Raw genomic sequence first — 17223 nt, 5'->3', positions numbered from 1 at the left:
CCCAGAGCTGCCTATTCCACCGTTTTACTCCAATTTCTCCTAATCTTAGAGCCTCAGTTTAAAAATAAAAAGGATTTTGCTTCAAAACAAAGAGTTAGTCTTCTCCCAAAGAAGCATCAGAAGGATGGTGAATCTCAAAATAGCACTTTCTCTCTACTCAAGGATTTTAAAATGTGAGGGTCAGTCTTAGCAAGTGATTATATTATTATCATGTTTATTCATTCATTTGAGTCTGGGGGTGTGGCCTGGGCAGCAGGATTTTTAAGCGTTCTTCAGGTGTGCCGCTCAGGTTACCACCCAAAGCTGTAGAATCCAGCATGTGATTAAATCGAGTAAAAGCTAAGGTTCTTTCCCCCTGTGTCTTGGTTTCCTCAGTTACAAAACGGAGTTAGTATTGGTACTAACTTCATAGACTGATCTGAGTCAATTAGAACGTGTAACATGTCTGCCAAAACTTAGCTGCTTTATGTTTTACTTTTCCAACCTACTTCCTCCTTTTTTTTTAATGGCATGATTCCTGTACGGCAAACTACACATATTTCAGATGTGCAATGGGATGTATTTTGATAGATGTACACACCCACGGAGCCACCACCACAATCAAGATAGCTAACGTTTCCACCTCCCCCCTGACCTCTAACTTCATTCTTCTTTTGTTCATGCTCACCGTAGACGTCTCTGTTGTTTTTTTGCTTCCAGAATATTCTCCACTTTAATCCCTCTCAGCTTGTCAACCCCTTTAAAGAACCAAAAAGACTGGCACACCACCCAGTCTGCCTGCTGTGGGAGCAAATGCTCTAAGTCCTCTGTTTCTGCCTCCCGAGATCTCCACCTGCTCTAAACCCGTCAGACATTTCTGAATCCATCTCCACTGATACCAGTCTGATCACTATTTTCTCTCTCATCCCTGAGACGCACATTCTAAGATTTTTATCCAACATTTCCCTTCTCGGTCACGGACAACCCACTAGTCCCCCCATCCTGTTTGCTCCCCGCTCCTGCCCTCACACTCTGTTTCTGGCTACTCCTGTTGACTAGTCCGTGGAGCTGTGCTGCTTACATTTTTCCTCCCAAAGGAGAGGAAACAGAACATGTTGCCTGTGAGCCCTTTGGGGCCCGGGGCGGGGCTCATGGGGTCTGCAGTTCCGTGTCACAGCCTCATCTCTGAGTGTGCCTTTCACGTCTTTGTTTAAATAAAACAGAGTTCTGTGATACAGGAAAAAACACATGTGGATATCTGCATTTTATTTGACTATCATCGTGATTTTTAATGTTAAAATATTTTAAATATTAATATTTTAAATATTTTTCGTGTTATAGTTTATATAACATTTTATGTTTATATATGTATATACTTATATATGTTTATATTATATACATATATTTTATGTATTTCTAAAATGTATAGAAATACAATGTGTATAGAAATACATGTATATAAAATATATAAATATATATAAATATATAAAATATGTAAACACAAAATATTATATATGTTAAAACATTGTATATTTTGTTTTTTGTATAATATTTTAATGTTAAAAATATTTTTTCTAGATACAAAAAAATAGAAACAAAAGAAGAAAATAATATTTTTTCTAAAATCTTGGTGTAAAGTTGCTACTCCAAGAAGCTATCAGATCGTGTTTACCCCGTAGCTTCATGTCCCAGTGGCTGATCCTGGAAACGCTCAGGGTTCCGAGTACCCCAGCTGGGGGTAAGAGCGAGGTGTAGAGTCTTCCTTCTCTCTTTTGTTTTGCTCCCCTCCCCTCCTCTCTGAAATTCCTTCTCTTTTTTTTATTCTCCTGTCCCTTAAATATTTGTTCAGAAAAGGAAAAAAAAAAACTCTCCAGTACTTGAGGACTTAGGATTTTCAAATTCCTGGATTTAAAATCCAAATGAATGAATGATTTTTCCCCCCAGAGAAGAGTGGCATTCATCAGAAGTGATTTGGGTGTTTTCTGTTGCAGACTTTTCAAACACTTGGTCTGGGCTGACATTGTCCTGGGCCTGATGATTGTTACCCTTTTTCTTTGAGGTTAAACTTTCTCATTATGACAGAAAAGTCATCAAAAGATACTGACAGCCAGGCAGTGAAGTGTCCAAGCTAATGCTCTGCAAATCAGTGAGAAAGTCACAGATGAAGAAGGCTGCTCCCCACAACTGAAGTGTAGTTAATCGACCCCAGTGCAGCTGTTGAGGGGAACGTTCCAGCCGAATTCAGTGTGAAGACATGTCTGTAGGATAGTCATTAAATCCAAGTAGGACTGTTGTTGAACCCAAGTTTGGTGCTGGATGCACGGTGAAGCCAAACCAACCTAAGCATCAGAGTTGGGAGCAGAGAAAGTTTAATACACGGGCCAAGCAAGGAGAACGGGCCACTTGTACTCAAAAGACCCAAGCTCCCTGATGGCGTTCAGGCAAGAGTGTTTAAAGACAGGGTTAGGGGAGAGGGTCGTGGATGCATGATCAGCTCCTGGACTTTCTTCTCATTGGTTGGTGGTCAGATAACAGAGTGAAGTTTCAGGGATCTCAACTTTCTGTTTCCAACCAGTCTGGGGTCTAGCGCGTGTGCTCAGCACACAGTCACCATCCTCCACTGGTTGGGGGGTGGGTCTTAGTTTCTGCAGAACAACTCAAAGATATGCATCAGATTGTTACCTGTATCCTTGCAGGAGGACCTAGGAGTCCTGTGACTCTGTCACCCTAACTGTTAACAGCTTAAGCCTGCCCTTTGGAATTTGAGGAAGACCTAGGAGACTAAAGCCTTTTTGTTTTCGTCTACAAACAAGAAACTGGGGACACAGAGGGACTTTTGGACCTGGGAAAGCCCCACAGGGTCCTGCTCAGTTTCAGTCCCTCTTTCTCTTTGATACCCCTCAATCCTGAGGGGAACAGGGGCAGGACAAGAAAAGGGACTAAAGTTTGGATAGAGAGGGTAACCATAAACTTGGCAGGGGAACTCGGTTTTAGGGGACTTGGTTTCAGAACGCCCAGACCTTTCACATGAGGGCCCGGAGATGAGAAGCAAGTAGGTGGCCAACTCCGTAAACCCTGGTCCCCACCTGCCTTGAAGCTGTGGTTTCTTCTCGGGCTCAACAGCTAAAAAACGTTAAGCTGAGAAGCCCTGACCCAGGTCTTCCTTGCTGCCTCATTGTGGGGAGCAGAGAGCTGACGTATCTTCTCCTCTGCTTCTTTCCTATTATTTGCCCCTCTGTTAATCTGGTTGGGGTCTCACTCCTGCAGTAAACTTTCAGATACAATCCACACTGAAGATACACTAGTCTTCATCGATTTGGGCCACTCAGTTAACAGACATTCAATAGGTTATTGGCTGTTTGACGATCTTTATGGCCTGCTAACTATACCGCTTTCTTTCTTTCCAACGTCCACTTGGAAGACGTGCGTTCTTCAAAAGCACCTCGAGTCTGTCCAGAAGGAGTTCATCATTTTCAACAGAGAAAAGTAAGTAACTCACAGAAGAAGAGCTGCTCAGCCGATGATGGAGTGTTTCAGCCAGATTGTACTTGCAAAGCTTTAATATATTTTTTATTCTTTCTCATCACAAAAATGATGCAGAAAATCTGGAAAATTCAGAAACCTTTTCTTGTAAGAGATTTCAACAATTGTAACAGATAAAATAGCTTGGCTTCAGGTTTCTGTTGATGGGAAGGGCGGAAGAATGGGGAATTACAAATATTTAAAGTCAGTGTTTTTTAAGGTTACCCTGGCTCATGCCTCTTTATAAATTGCTGGGCTTAATGCTGTCATTTCAAAAGCTTGTATCTTTTTCACTTCAGTGAATAAACCCACCTTATTTTTTTTTTCCTTTTAAGAGTAAAAAGGGATTTTAATACAAGACAAGCAAATGTAGCCTTGGAACAAACCAAAGACCCCCAGGAAGAGGACAGCCGGAATAACAACCTGTGAAGTCAACATCTTCTTCCTGGGACACTTCCTGGCACCTTGGGCCAGGAGCTTCTGATTTCCATGTCAGGAGGAGCTGACAGTGATTCTCACCTCTCCACACCTCACACACCTGAGACACTGAATGAATACCTTTGGAAGGGGGCAGCGGGATACAGTGACGAGTCCCTGGGCTTCTGGGAACTCGTGTCTCCACTGTGTGACCTTGAGCAAGTCACTGAACTGCTTTCTCTGCTTCAGTTTATTCCTCTGACATGAGAGGTTAAAACTAGAGCTCGACTCTGACTTCTCCTCCCATCATCCTGTTCTTCTCAACAGCCTTTGTTTTTATTTTGAAAGGAAGATTTGGATGTAGATTTATTTTTCCACTCCTTTGAATTACACTGTGACAAATGGACAGAGGTGGGTGATGGGGTGAGGCTCTTCAGAGCTAGAAAACTTCACAGAGATCAGAATCCCCAAACCCAATTGAACAGGAGTAAGGAATCCACTCAAGGAGAAATGAGTAGGAGAGATTAGCAGTGACACAGATTTTTGAGGACCTTCCGGTAGTGTGCTGGGGTCAGGACACCACAGCAGCTTGTATCAGCTCATAAAGAGCCGGCCGTGCACATCTGTTCCAATTCCCTGCACAGGGATGTGAAGTGGGGAGGCTGAAATTGGTGACGGCGGAAGTACTTATACCACGGAAACTGACATGCTACAAATCAGGGCCTTTTTTCTTTCCCCTTCTGAGCAAGCCAGTTGTGGAATATTTATTAGCACACTATTTGCCTTCTTCTAGAAGCATGTTCCTTGAGAGCTAGTTGTCCCCTTAAGACTGTCAGAGACCTGTGTCTGGAGAGCATCAGAAAAGAATATCGCCACGTTGAAAACACAGCCGCCCTGTAGTACACCGAGGGTGTACCTTATGCGGGAGTTACAGCCGAAGTTCGAGCATGAGGGGAATTCGGGATGATAGTAAAATTTACCCTTGAAAAATCCTTTTAATTATACATAACATAAAGTGAGTATCTTTTCTGAAAGAAGCCCAGTATCACGAGACCCTTTGCTAATGAAATGGGTCATTTTGGGGGGTTCGTTTTGTCTTTAATGTTTGGTCTCATTTTTGGCTGACTCCAGGTGAACTAAAATGATGAAGAGATTGTACACACTTACAGAGACTGGACCCACACCTGGAACCACAGGGTCCGCACACCTCTGAGAGGTCCAAGGTCACGGAGGCTGACTAAGGGAGCAGCAGTACTGACTTGCACTTACGATGAGAGTGGCGGGCAGGATTGCTTATTTAAAATCTGCTTGATATTTCACTCTTTTTCTTTCTGTTTTATTTATGTATTTGCTGAACACAAAGTTCAGTTCACCCAAGTGAGGCATGTTCACTCCACTCCCCTGATGCCCAGATCTTTGCAGAGAAACTCTTCTTGGCAACCTGCAGGCGCTGCCGAGTGGTCCAGAATGAACGGGGAGAATGAGGGGCTGACTCTTGGCCACTCAGATCACCGCACCTCATCCTTACTTATGCAGAGGATGGGCCTCACCGAGATGGCAGTCAGCTGGCAACGCGGGAGACCAGACTGGCACCCAGTTGGGAAACCAGCCAGGTGGAAATGGGCAGAAGTAACAGAAACGGCCGCCAGCTACAAAGGACTTTCCCAGAAGGGAGGTTGCAGTGGGGCAACCAAAAAGGGGGAGAAAGCCAGTGCGGAACTTTAACTCAGCATTTATGGTTTTCTCCTTGCTCAACTCATAGGCCCAGAGCTTCTGGCCTTGATGAGCTGTGAAACAGTGCCTGTTTAAGAGTAACCGTATTTTTGTTAAGAAGTAAACAGCAGCTCTTGTGTTGTTTAATTCCTTTTCTCTACATATCTCCTGCATTATTTGTCTGTGCTGATTTTCCTCCAAACAGTATATACTCTGACTCAATTTCCCAAAGTGGAGGGATGGGTTGAGAAGAGCTATAAGGAGGTGACCAGATCCTCCTCCAGGCTGGTAACCAGGAGTGTCAGCAGCCACTTACGTGTTTACCAACTTCCGTCTTTCATTTGTTTCAATTCAAGCTCTGATGTGCTGTTGACTCATCGCTCCAGCCATCTGGCTCCTCCTCTTGCTATGACCTTGTATGTATCATCCCAAAGGAGAGACTTTAGGAAACACCCAAGTGCAACGGGATTGGTAGGATCTCCATTGGGATGGGAGTTAATCCTCTGCTCTGTTCCACATCTACAGAGTTTATAATGGGATAGGAACCCAATACAGCCTCTATAAGTTGAATCCCTAGTTTCTACTTCCAATGACCTGCTTCTGTGTCTAAGGCACCTTTACGGGTTTTCAGGAACCATGGGTGCACTGACAGAGCACAGCCTCAGAGAGAAGACTGATTTCCAGTCCTAATCAGACCACAGACTCACAATGTGTTTCAGGTTAGAAAAGCCGCAGCATTACAGCCGTTGGTGGAGAACAGCTGATTCTAAGCACCTCCCACCACTGGACATTTTGGGCATCAGGACAAAAAAGTTTTCTAAAAAATAAAAGGATCCCTAAATCCTTACTGTGATTGCTAGTCGTCGAAATCAGATCCTTTGGTTAATGCTGTGACTTGGGCTAAAGTTTACTACCCTGCTTGGTGGAACATAACTCACCAAGGCTTGTGACAACCAAGGCTCGGGGCTAAGAATTTTAGAAAATAGGGTGGTTCTTACATCCTTTTGTCTGGTATTTCTGGAAACTCTCTCTCCTCACAGCTCCCTCCTTTACCTGTGTGGAGCATCTGAAAAGTCTGAGCAGGTTTTGAAGACCAGGAGCTTCCTGGTTCAAATGCTCTGGCGCTGCAGTGGGGCCGCCCACCCCCGCGCGTTCACAGGGACTGCAAATGGGTGGTGGGGCGGCCCCGGGACCCTGACCATGACCCAAACTCCATGGAAGGTAATACTTTGCTAATGGCCTCCAGCCCAGATGGCAGCACTGGTTTTAGCCGAGGGCATTGCTGGGGCAGGAAATCAATGTCAAACTGCGCAGAGCATTGCTCAGTTAATTAGAGTAATTTAACTACTGAGTGGTTAGGCTGCTTCTGATGGGACAGAAACAACTAGACTATCATCATGGTTTTTCTAGACTGTACGGATGAATATTTAACACAGGGAGAAAGGGGGTCACAGAGCTCACAGGGACTAGTGTTGCTGCTTTTGGCTGATGCAGTAATGCGACGGCTTTAATGCTTCAAAGGCTGAATGAAAAGCACGAAGAACACAGTTGAGTTGTTTTGGTGTTTGCATTCTGTCGACACAAATCCCCGTTTCCTAGAAACTGTCTGCCTGTGATTCCTGTTTCTTACAATCTCAGTGTGTCATACAAAGAAAACTGATGTGAAAAACCCAGACTCCAGTTATGTGTGCTGCTGTGAACGGGCAGCCCTTGGATGGGAAATACGTGCTTCTGCTGAGCTGTCATTGCGCCTGCGTGTATTAAAGCGTCTTCTGTACACAGTAAGCCACTGACCCTTCTTTGTCAGCTTTGTGTGTGTGTGTGTGTGTAATCGTGTCCCCTAGGGGTAGGGTTATGGGTTCCCAAAGTCACCACTTCCTGCTGTGAAGACTCTCCTAGACCAGAGACAAGCTGGTGTCAAATGTTCTAGAAGAACACAGTGCATCACAGTCCAGCTGAAACAACTAAGAAAACTGAAATCCTGACCCCTCTAGTATTCACACCTCAGGAAGCACAGCCCAGAATCCTGGATCTGCCCTCTCACCATGACCTGAAGGCCACGGCAGTCCACGCACCTATTTTGCAGCACTCTGCTTTCCTAGCCCTCAACGTCTTGGTCCTGTCCCACACACACAAGCAGCAGGTGGGTGTCCCAAGGCCCATATCCTGGGACAGGAGGGTAACGACAGCTCTGTACTCTCGCAGCCAGAAGCAACTTCTTTAGGGGAGAATCGAGGGAACTTCCAACCACCTCACCACCTCTCGGACCCACAGTAGCTTAGCAGCCAGCAGGCCAGCTGACTCTGGTGATAGGTACTTGTGGGTCTTGGGGGCTCTGAAGTCCTGCATGCTGAGTGTTTTGTTGTCCAGGTCACGTTAAGTGTCCTGTCACGTTCTCAGCGCCCTCTAGACCTCTTTCTGTTCTGAGGAATGTCAGCCCTAAGGATGTGATCTCGTTTCTGCAGGTTGCTTTGGCCCTGTCATCCCATTTCCTGCTCACGGCTGGTGTTCCCCGAGTGATAGCTTGATGGTAGCAATGTTGATCCAAAAAGCTCTTTGAAACCAGACAGACCTTGTTGTTCCTATTCCGTGTTCTCATTCCCCACCGGTTGCCGTGACTCAGCCCTGAATACCTCCAGTCCGCAGAAGTGTGAAAGTCAACGTGAGTTTCACCAACTTAAAAACTGCTTCATCTCCTTGAGAGCCCTGCAGGCTGAGCTCTTGTTAAGCACTGACCATGCCCTTTACACCACGCTAATCCTAAGCAGGGCTCAGCTGCCACCCTGGTCACGAGCAGGGAGAGGTGTTTCATCCATTCTAAGTTTGAGTCACAAAATGAGACCACAGGCCAAAGCTTATTAATCACCAAAACTGGTGTCAACCTGAAATAATTCTTTATATGCTCAGAGCAGCATCTGAGGTGGTTTCTGTGCTCCTGTACTGACAGCATTGTGCTGCCAAACCAAGGGGAGTTCACACAGAAAAACAATTTGTCAGAAATGACCACCCCCGCTCCCCTTCTCCACCTGCCCCAAACTATATGCAGATACTTGGCTGAGCAAAGCACTCGTGCCCTGCAGGCTTGTGATTGGAGCCGTGGCCACCTGCTCTTTTCGCCTGCCCAGCATCCACGTCCTCTTCTGCTGGGATCACAGATTGACTTAATTTGCATTAAGAGTCCACGTGGTTCAGTGGCTCAGGGGTGGGGCACGTGCCCAGGTGTGGCCAATTAGCCCCATCTCCAGGGCCACAGCGACTAGGACAGTGGTGAGCATGTGACCAAGCTGGACCAATCAGAATCAGCCTCCCTGGCTGGCACTGCTGAGGGAGCCTCTCTCCCCCTGAAGTTGCTAAGTAGGTAAAATGCAAGCCTGGAGATGCTGACGGCCAGTTTTGCTCCTACCTGGAAAGAGCCTTCCCAAGAACGAGGCACTTACTAAAGGCAAGCAGGGCTCAGAGATGGAAAGAAACAATGTTCTCCATCCAGCTATGCTTAAGTCTACCCAAATCTATCCCTCAAGTTCTCAGTTACACCAGACTTTAAAACACCAGACTTTAAAAAACCCTTTCCAAAAAACTGTCTTTGCCTACACGAGTCTAACATTTGCAAAGAAAAATGTCCCACATCAACTGTAACTGGATCCAGGAGTGTTAACCCCAAAAGGGTTTAGTCTTAACAGGTCTAGTGGAAAGTTTAAAAGATGATACAGAAGGGTTCAGTAGTCAAAAAAAGCTTGAGAACTGTGAGCTAGACAAATATTGAAAGACTTACAAAACAGATCCTTTAACTTGAGAATATGTACTTTAAATCTCTCAGAGGAGCAGACATAGTAAATAATCCTTTTCCACACTCATTAGACCGCTTGGAAACAGTCTGCTAAAGAATATACTTTGGAACATGCTTAGTTTGAATTTTCCCAAAGTCCAGGCTTTTAGGAAGAAGCAGAAAGCACTTTAAGGAGATGACCAAAAACAAACAAAGACTTCAGGATCTGTTCTGTACTCAACTAGATTTATCCCAAATGGCAATCATTTTTTACATCAATACTAAACTTGATGACTCATTAAAAATAATTTAGTTATTTCCCACAGTTTCAAAAATGGTCATCTAACTCTGAGGCCAAAACTCAAGCTGAACTGAAAAGACAGAAAGTCCCCAGATTTTCTGAGCGTAACTGTTTGCATCAGAGCCGCCCCTCTTACTAACCCCGTCAGTCCTGTCGTGCAACTGTCACAGTTTAGGAAGAAGGGCACGTCACACACGGAAGGAGGCTTGAGGACGACAGCTGCAGTTTCATAGTTATTTTAATAACCAGGTTTACAGTAACAGTCACTTGATGAATTTTTTTTTTTCTTCTTAATCTCAGCTAAACTCAAGACACAGGTTTTTTTCACGGTTCAAACCAAAGAGCTCTTCACACTTCAGAGCCGCCTCACAGCTACCACAGATCACGGGGAGATTACCGTCTGTCCATATTCACCAGACACAGGACTGAACACCCACACACCATCTCCAAGCAGGGAACTTACAAGGAATGCTGGCTGCCCGGGACAGCCCAGGTGGACGTGGGGACTCGAGCTGGAGTTCTCCAGGGGAACGGCCTGGGAAGCTTGTGGCAGGAAGCTGCTGGGAAGGGCTTCCTCAGGGTGAACCAAGTCCAGGCTTGGGACTGAGGCTTTGGAGCAGAGCATGACTCTGTGGGTGGAGTCATGAGGAAAAAGGCCATAGGCTGATTGGACTTTGAGGAAACCCATTTTGGGGATAACTACAATCCCACCATCTCTAGAAAACTTAGAAGTATCTCAAGTGGGGTGGCTGATAGAACAGTTCAACTAATACCTTCTCAGCTACCCAAGACGGTGGCCCTCCCAGGTGACTGCCAGCTGGGGTTGGAACGACGTGAGAAGGTTGGGGGGAAGGCAGGGCATTCAGAGAGGGGCCAGGCCAAGAGATGAGACAGCAGAAGGAAGCTCGGGGCTGACGGAAGATGCGGCACGCCCCCCTACCGCCAGGGGAGATGCCAGGGAATTCCAACAGGGCTGTGTGTGACTCGCCGTCACGGTCTCTTCCTAAACCCTTTGTCTAGGGCTCTCTGATGGGTCTCACGGAACAGGGCACATTGGAATATAAACTTTAACTTAAGTAACAAGGAACCAGAAATCACAGTCAAGAAAACAGGGGGAGTTTTCTTGAAATTCTCAGGAACTTCCATGCTTAGAAAGTTCCTAACAGTAAGCGAAGAAAGGGAGACTTCCTGGGTAACGTTGCCCATCATGAAGGCATGTAGGGGTTGTCCCTACAGCATGGAAAACATGTAGAATATAAAGTTCTGGCTGAATGTGTCATTCAGAAGTCCCAAGGGCAACCAATGTGGTCGTGAAGCGCGGCCCATTTATTTTCACGGCGCAGAGAGGTCACGGGAAGATGAGCTGGACTCGGGGGCTGGGTAAGAGCAGCAGACGACACGCGATGATGGGGGCTCGGACAAGAGTACTTTACGTGCCTTCTCCTCCCTCTGGTGGTTATGGCTGGTACTGCAACATATTCTGAAGCACAGCCCAGCCAGTGAGGTACATATACACGTGCTTTGGATCTGGGTAGCTCCCTCTGCCTGCAAAACTGTCACTCATAGGCCCCCAAATCTTTCATTTATAAATCAAGAGTAACATCCTCCCCTTCACTTAAGTTCCCCTTAAAATAAAGGCACCATGAAAAAGCCTTAAAAATAGCAAGACTCCTTTTATGAGGGGAAATCATCATTTTCATGATTAGAACAGAAATTAGCTTCCTAGGGAAATTCTGGCTATTCCCAAATTCCTTTCTAGCTACGTGTTCCCTTTTCTCTGATCTTCAACTTACTAAAACCTGCAGAGGTAGCAGCTTCTCCTTAGCACTTGAAAGGTGTTTCAGGCTTGTTTTTTTCTTGAAAGTACTTAGTACACAGGGTTACAGGATCCACCAGCTGGATCCCCTGAGCTCAGAAGTATGATCCCAGGTTGAATATGTTTTTCCTGCATATGGGCGTCTGGCTCTTCAGATCCTCACCAGGCTCACAGAACTTGCTCCAAAACTGCCTTTTCAGAAGTGGTAGTACACGGAATTGGACATTCAGGCCTGACAGACAAGATGGATGCTAACGCTTTAAGCTGAAGCCCTTTACACATCATGTCGGGAAGGCTGCCCGTCCCTTCCACTCACCTGGAGGTTTGGGGAGATTCTGGTACTGAAACAAAAAGTTCTCCCAAAGGATATGCTAAGGGAAGGGGAAACATGTTCAGAATTGAGAAACAGAACCACGGCCACAGAACGTACTCCCTCTGCTCCAGACTGGCCTTCCCACATCCCTGCTGGACTCCCGTATAAACTGAGGTTCCCTATTAATAATACAAGTTAGGGAACACGCGAGAAAACAAATTTTCAACAGTAAGAACAACAACAAATCCTATTTCATCATGGAGGCGCCTGGGTCTTGGGAAATCGAGAGAATCACTCACCAATGGCAAGAGAAGCCTTTCTCAGCTCCAGCCCCAACTCGGTGACACCAAGTGCGCCTGCCTGTCTCGGTTTGCAGGGCGAGGTGAGGGTGGTCTCCAGCACGCGTTTGGTGGGAGGCGTCATTTAAGCGCGGCTGCCCTCCCCCTCCCCCAGGGCCCGCGCTGTGCTCCCAGCTGCTGCCTTTTAAGAGCACCGAAGAGGCAGGGATGGCAGGCGCAAGAGGAAGTTCTTTCTCTCTCTCCTCTTCCTTCCCAACCCAAGAAAAGAGAAGTATTTGAAAGCAACACTGAAAAAGAGGCCCGACCAAACACCACCGGCAGACCAAGCAGGTGGAAGCAATGATTGGGTTTTGGTGTTTTAATAAAATGTTCCACGGAATAAAACCTACTAGGAGGGGACGTGATGAATTCTGGAACCCGAGGGTCTCCCGTCTTCTCCGCAGACCCCGGGGGAACCGTGATGGCGTGACGGCTGCCCCGAGGGGCCATCTTCCGTGGAAATACACGCACTTCATCAACACAATACACGAGACCCCTATGCTCACCCACCCGCCTCCCCCGCACGCACCCTACCCTAGCCCCTCCGAGCTCCGCCTGGTTCTCGGCTCCCACCACCCGCGCACCCCAAATGACCGGCATCCCCTTTGTTCATTTTCCTGACGTCCCAGCTTCGTCGGTCCCCTTGTCGTAAGATGCAGCACTACACACGCTCTCAACACTATATAGCAGACTCTTTTACCTTAGTGGCCTGTCTGATTGCATGCATTGTAAATGGGAGGAGGGGCGGCAAACAAATCAAGGCTATGCATAAACAGAAAACAAAGCAATATTCGTAAAGCTAGGCAAGCGAGCGTAACATTGGAGAAACATAAGGCTTGAGGCTTGTTGATTCTTTAGGTCGAAACTGTTTGGATTCGCTTTCCTTCTTAAATATTGGTGTACCATTTTGGCTTCAAAAGAATCTCTTCTTCCTTCTGCCCCTCTCTTTGGGGAGGGGGGTCGCTTAACTCAGGGATGTGATGTTTGAACGGCCTCCGGGGGGCGCCACGATGCGCTTGCTGGCCGAGCGGACCCCTTCATCCACTTGGGTGCCTGCAGGTGGCAGTTAGTTCCCAGGGAGGAAAAAAAAGGAGGGGGTGGGGTGGACAAGAGAGAAACTGGATTAATTTGAAGAGTGTGAGATATTAAGTGCCTTGCTCATCTCCCAAGAAACTCCCATTCCAGTCTGCCCAGTATTCCAGACTTTCCATACCCACCCTCCTGAAAACAACACTCTGCCAGGAAAAGTCAGGTTCTTGCTGGATTTCACTAGACTCTCGGCATCATCACAATGATAATAAGAAAAAGAGTAACGCTATGAAAAATAGCAGCTCACATTCATGGTGACGAGCAATGTTTTAAGTGCTTCTCAGATCACCTCATTCAGTCCTCATCAGCATGCTCTGCGGGAGGGACTGGTGTTACCCCATTTTGCAGAGCAGGTGACTGAGGCTGTGGGAGGTCTGGCAACTTGCCCAGGGTCTCACAAACTGGAGTGATGACCGTCAGCCTGGGGCCACAGCTAAAAGGAACCACTGCTATGTGCTCACGTCCTTTCAGAAAGGAGCCAAAAAAAAAAGTTTAGGGTAGCCAGGGAGCAATGACAAAAGGCAACAACACTGAAAAATTTCTGGCAACTGGCTTACGTGATCTCTGACGTCACCTCAACTTCTAGCACTTTTCCTTTGTCTCACTCCACTGTGTCCCCCATAACGTCTTTTCCTCCCTACTTCCCTATTTCTCCCATTTCTTACTTCTCTTCCCTCCCCCAAACACCGTTTTTGCCCCTTTACATAGCTCTTCCTCTTGTTGTCAACTGGTTTCCCTCACTTTGAAATTTTGATCATAGAGATGCAAACCTACACTTTTCCCCCCCGTTTTAAGATGACTGGTTGTGAAGCAACTGAATATTTTCTATTCACATCAGATAGTTCTTAAAGACAACATTAATGATACAGTGAACCCGCAGTAAATGTTCATCAATGGGAGATACTGCTAGCATTATTATTACAACAAGGAAGGGGAGAATATAATTAAAACCCTAGGCTAGAAGAAGCTACTGCAATTTGAACATAAAAATAACCTGAGCTATTAACCTGGGCAAAGGAAACACAACATACTGCACAGCTCTCAGTCTAATGTAGAAAATCATGCTAGATTTACAGGGACACCATCCCATCCTGCCCCACCCCACCCCACCCCGCCCTCCACCTCTACCCTACCTCTGCCAGGTTTGGTTTGATCTCTAAGCAGAACTGACCAGCATTTAAACCTGATCTTTAACCTACCTGAACCTTGGCTTACTTTCTCACCAGGGCTCCTCCTTGGTTCTGTAAACCTTCCTGCTTGTGGCCCCAGTTATCTCCCGGGATCCCCACCAGCCTGCAGCGTCTGATCTTCCCCCTCCCTCCTTGTCCCCTCCTTTTCACTAAGGTCACCATCAGCTTGTCCGACTCACCTGACAGGCTAAAGCCCGACTGATGGAGGTTCCTCACGGGCGGGGTGGGCCGTGTGGGAGAGCCCCGGGTGGAGCCGGCGGGGGTGCCCCCCTTGGGCGTGGTGGTCAGGTCGAACACCGGCCCGTCATACATGCCCCTGGGCACCGCGTGCAGGTCTGCCATCTGCGGCAGAGAAAGGCGGCACTGTTTACTCCTTTAACAGTCAAGGGTCTGCTCTAGGCAGCACAGATGTGTCATGGAATTAAGTGTGTGTGGTGGGAAACAGAAAACAACGATTATGTTCTTTTTCCTAGGGACGTAAGTTACAATATGATAAAGATAATTAAAATTGCTGTGCCTTACATATGAAAGTTGTTAAGCGTGTAAATTCTCACAGTTCTCATCACAAGGAAGAAAATATTTTTTCTACTTAATGTATCTATGTGAGATGACAGACGTTCCCTGAACTCATGCAGTAATCATTCCATGATGTATGTAAGTCAAATCATCATGCTGCACACCTCCAACTTCCACACTGCTGTATGTCAGTTATATCTCAATAAAACTGGAAAAAAGGTTATTTTAAGGAAAGAAGTGATATAAAATAAATGAAGTATGGTGTTGATAGAGTGATAATGGAGGTGGCAGGTAAAGGCTTCTCTAAACAGATGAGCTTCTACCTTAAGGATCAAGGAAGCTTGCTGAGGGGCCGGGGTGGAGGGAGGAAAGAGGCTGGGGGATGCAGAGGAGTGGCGTGGATGGCAGTGTTCCCAGCAGAGGAAATCAACAAAACCAACTAAACATAACCAAATGGAAAAACCACCTGAGTGGCTGGAGCATAGCGGGTGGGAGGGGTAGCAGTCTGAGATGAGGTTCTAAGTGCTGGCAAGGATACCCTCCCATGGGAGCTACATACTCGGGCTCCTCAGCACAGATCAGAATTGGCAGCCTCAAAATGAGTGTCCTCATTCAGTGGGTCTGACTCACTGGCTCCAGCTGTGGCTGTGCACTTGCCTTGGGACCGAGGAGCCTGCCAGCAACATTACCCGAGCGCATGCTCTATGCCAGGCCTGGTGTGACCAGAGCTTATGGTCACACGGAACAGGGTGCTTCCCCTAAAGGGGCTCACAGGCTATTACACAAATGCTGCAAGATCACCCAAGGCAGTGGTAAGTTCAGTACATAACTTCCACCAGGGGTGGGGCCAGGAGCACACGCCACCAGAGGAGCCTGACAGCACAGGACGGCTCACTGTAAGGCTCCAGGGAAGTCGGCCACTGAGCCTTCCTTCTCCTCTCTCAGTGACTCAGGTACAGGCACAGAGGCAAAGCTCATCAAATTTGCAGATGCTAATGATTAAGGTGGGATGATGACTCTACCTGTATCTCCCCCACAACTGTGACCAGTAACTGTATTTCATCAGCATTTCTTGGGATCCAGAAGCTAAGCCACATGAATGGAAATGAAGAGCTGATATATGGGACGTCTGAGTTTCATTCTCTTCTCTCTTAGACCAAAATGGGAGTGTGGAATTTGAATCCACATGGCCTGCCTTTAAAATGATCACACACAGAGTCAAAGATGGTGCAGGGACTGAGAGCATTGTCATGAACGAACAGCGGAAGGCCGCAGGGATATGTAGACTAAAGGACAGCTGACTTTGGGAACATGCAGCTGCTCAGAGAGGGGTTGAGCACATGCTGTGCAGGTGCCCAGAGCACAAGGGAGCGGCTTGAGTGGCTTCACGGAGGTAGACCCCGTAGAATGAAGTTCGCTCTCCTCTGGAGGTTATGGACTTGGCCGATATCCCCCACTGAACTCTGGGGGATATGGGTTCTCTGGCTTCTTCTCAACTACTGCCTCCGTAACCCCACATCTGGAATTATAAGGGACTCCCAAGATCTGAGCTCAATCATTGGACAACCACGATCACATCATGCTGGGGCTATCTGCACCACAGTATCTAGCTTCTCAGAATTCTGAATAACTTGTTTCAATGTATGCTCATATCACCATCATCATTCTTGAATCCTCCACTTTGGCTTTTATAACTGATTGGATTATCTGTTCACTTTCCATCAGATTTGAAAACAAAGAGACAAAAATAAAGAAGTTGGTTCTCACGGGCAGGGCTGGGTAGCTGCTTCATGAGATGGGGAGGCCCTCCCATGTTGCAAAGGTCCACACCTAGGCTAGACGACCACTTAGTGGGCTCACTGGGGTCTGGGAGTCAGGCGGGGCACTTATGCATTGAGTGCCTGTGAGCCTCTCTCTAAGGGATAGTGTAGTGTGCACCCACTTCCTGTCCCCAACCCCGAACCCCATCACCACCATCCAAAGACCCCTTCTCCCAGCTGCTAAAGGGCTGACAGTTGGAAAGTCTCAGTGGAGTCCCACCCAAGAACTGCCTTGGGATGAAGAGAGCCGCCTGGCCCAAAAACCTACCCTCTGCCAGGGGTTAGCCCACATTCAAAGACTAGTGTAGAGGTTGGGGTCTGGGAGGAAAGAGTGAAGATAAAGCCCAGACCCTTTTCAAGGACCAGCCGGCTGAGGACTAGCTGGGACCTTCGTTATAACTGCATCCCAGCCCAACTTCTCCCTCTGCCCTGTCTTGCCTCCT

General features: G+C 47.1%; 2 protein-coding genes across 3 annotated transcripts in view; one reads left to right on the top strand and one right to left on the bottom strand.

The window, feature by feature from the left end:
* The window catches only part of STK32A (serine/threonine kinase 32A), a 110865-nt gene extending 104387 nt beyond the window's left edge, over positions 1 to 6478 (top strand). The window contains exons 11-12 of the mRNA XM_072955474.1: positions 3401 to 3465; positions 3837 to 6478. Of these exons, the coding sequence (XP_072811575.1) occupies positions 3401 to 3465; positions 3837 to 3930 (159 nt within the window). The 3' untranslated portion in view covers positions 3931 to 6478. The remainder of the gene's footprint in view (positions 1 to 3400; positions 3466 to 3836) is intronic.
* A 5991-nt stretch (positions 6479 to 12469) lies between these two features.
* Positions 12470 to 17223, bottom strand: part of DPYSL3 (dihydropyrimidinase like 3) — a 103054-nt gene continuing 98300 nt past the window's right edge. For both annotated transcript variants that reach the window (XM_015239425.3, XM_006204480.4), the window contains exons 13-14: positions 14624 to 14786; positions 12470 to 13218 (exon numbers count right to left, since the gene is read on the bottom strand). In XM_015239425.3, the coding sequence (XP_015094911.2) occupies positions 13130 to 13218; positions 14624 to 14786 (252 nt within the window). In that variant the 3' untranslated portion in view covers positions 12470 to 13129. The remainder of the gene's footprint in view (positions 13219 to 14623; positions 14787 to 17223) is intronic.

This window comes from Vicugna pacos, chromosome 3 (genome assembly GCF_048564905.1).
Source record: "Vicugna pacos chromosome 3, VicPac4, whole genome shotgun sequence".
Lineage (NCBI taxonomy): Eukaryota > Metazoa > Chordata > Mammalia > Artiodactyla > Camelidae > Vicugna > Vicugna pacos.
The sequence above is the reverse complement of the archived record's forward strand: the minus strand, read 5'-3'. Positions and strand labels throughout refer to the sequence as shown.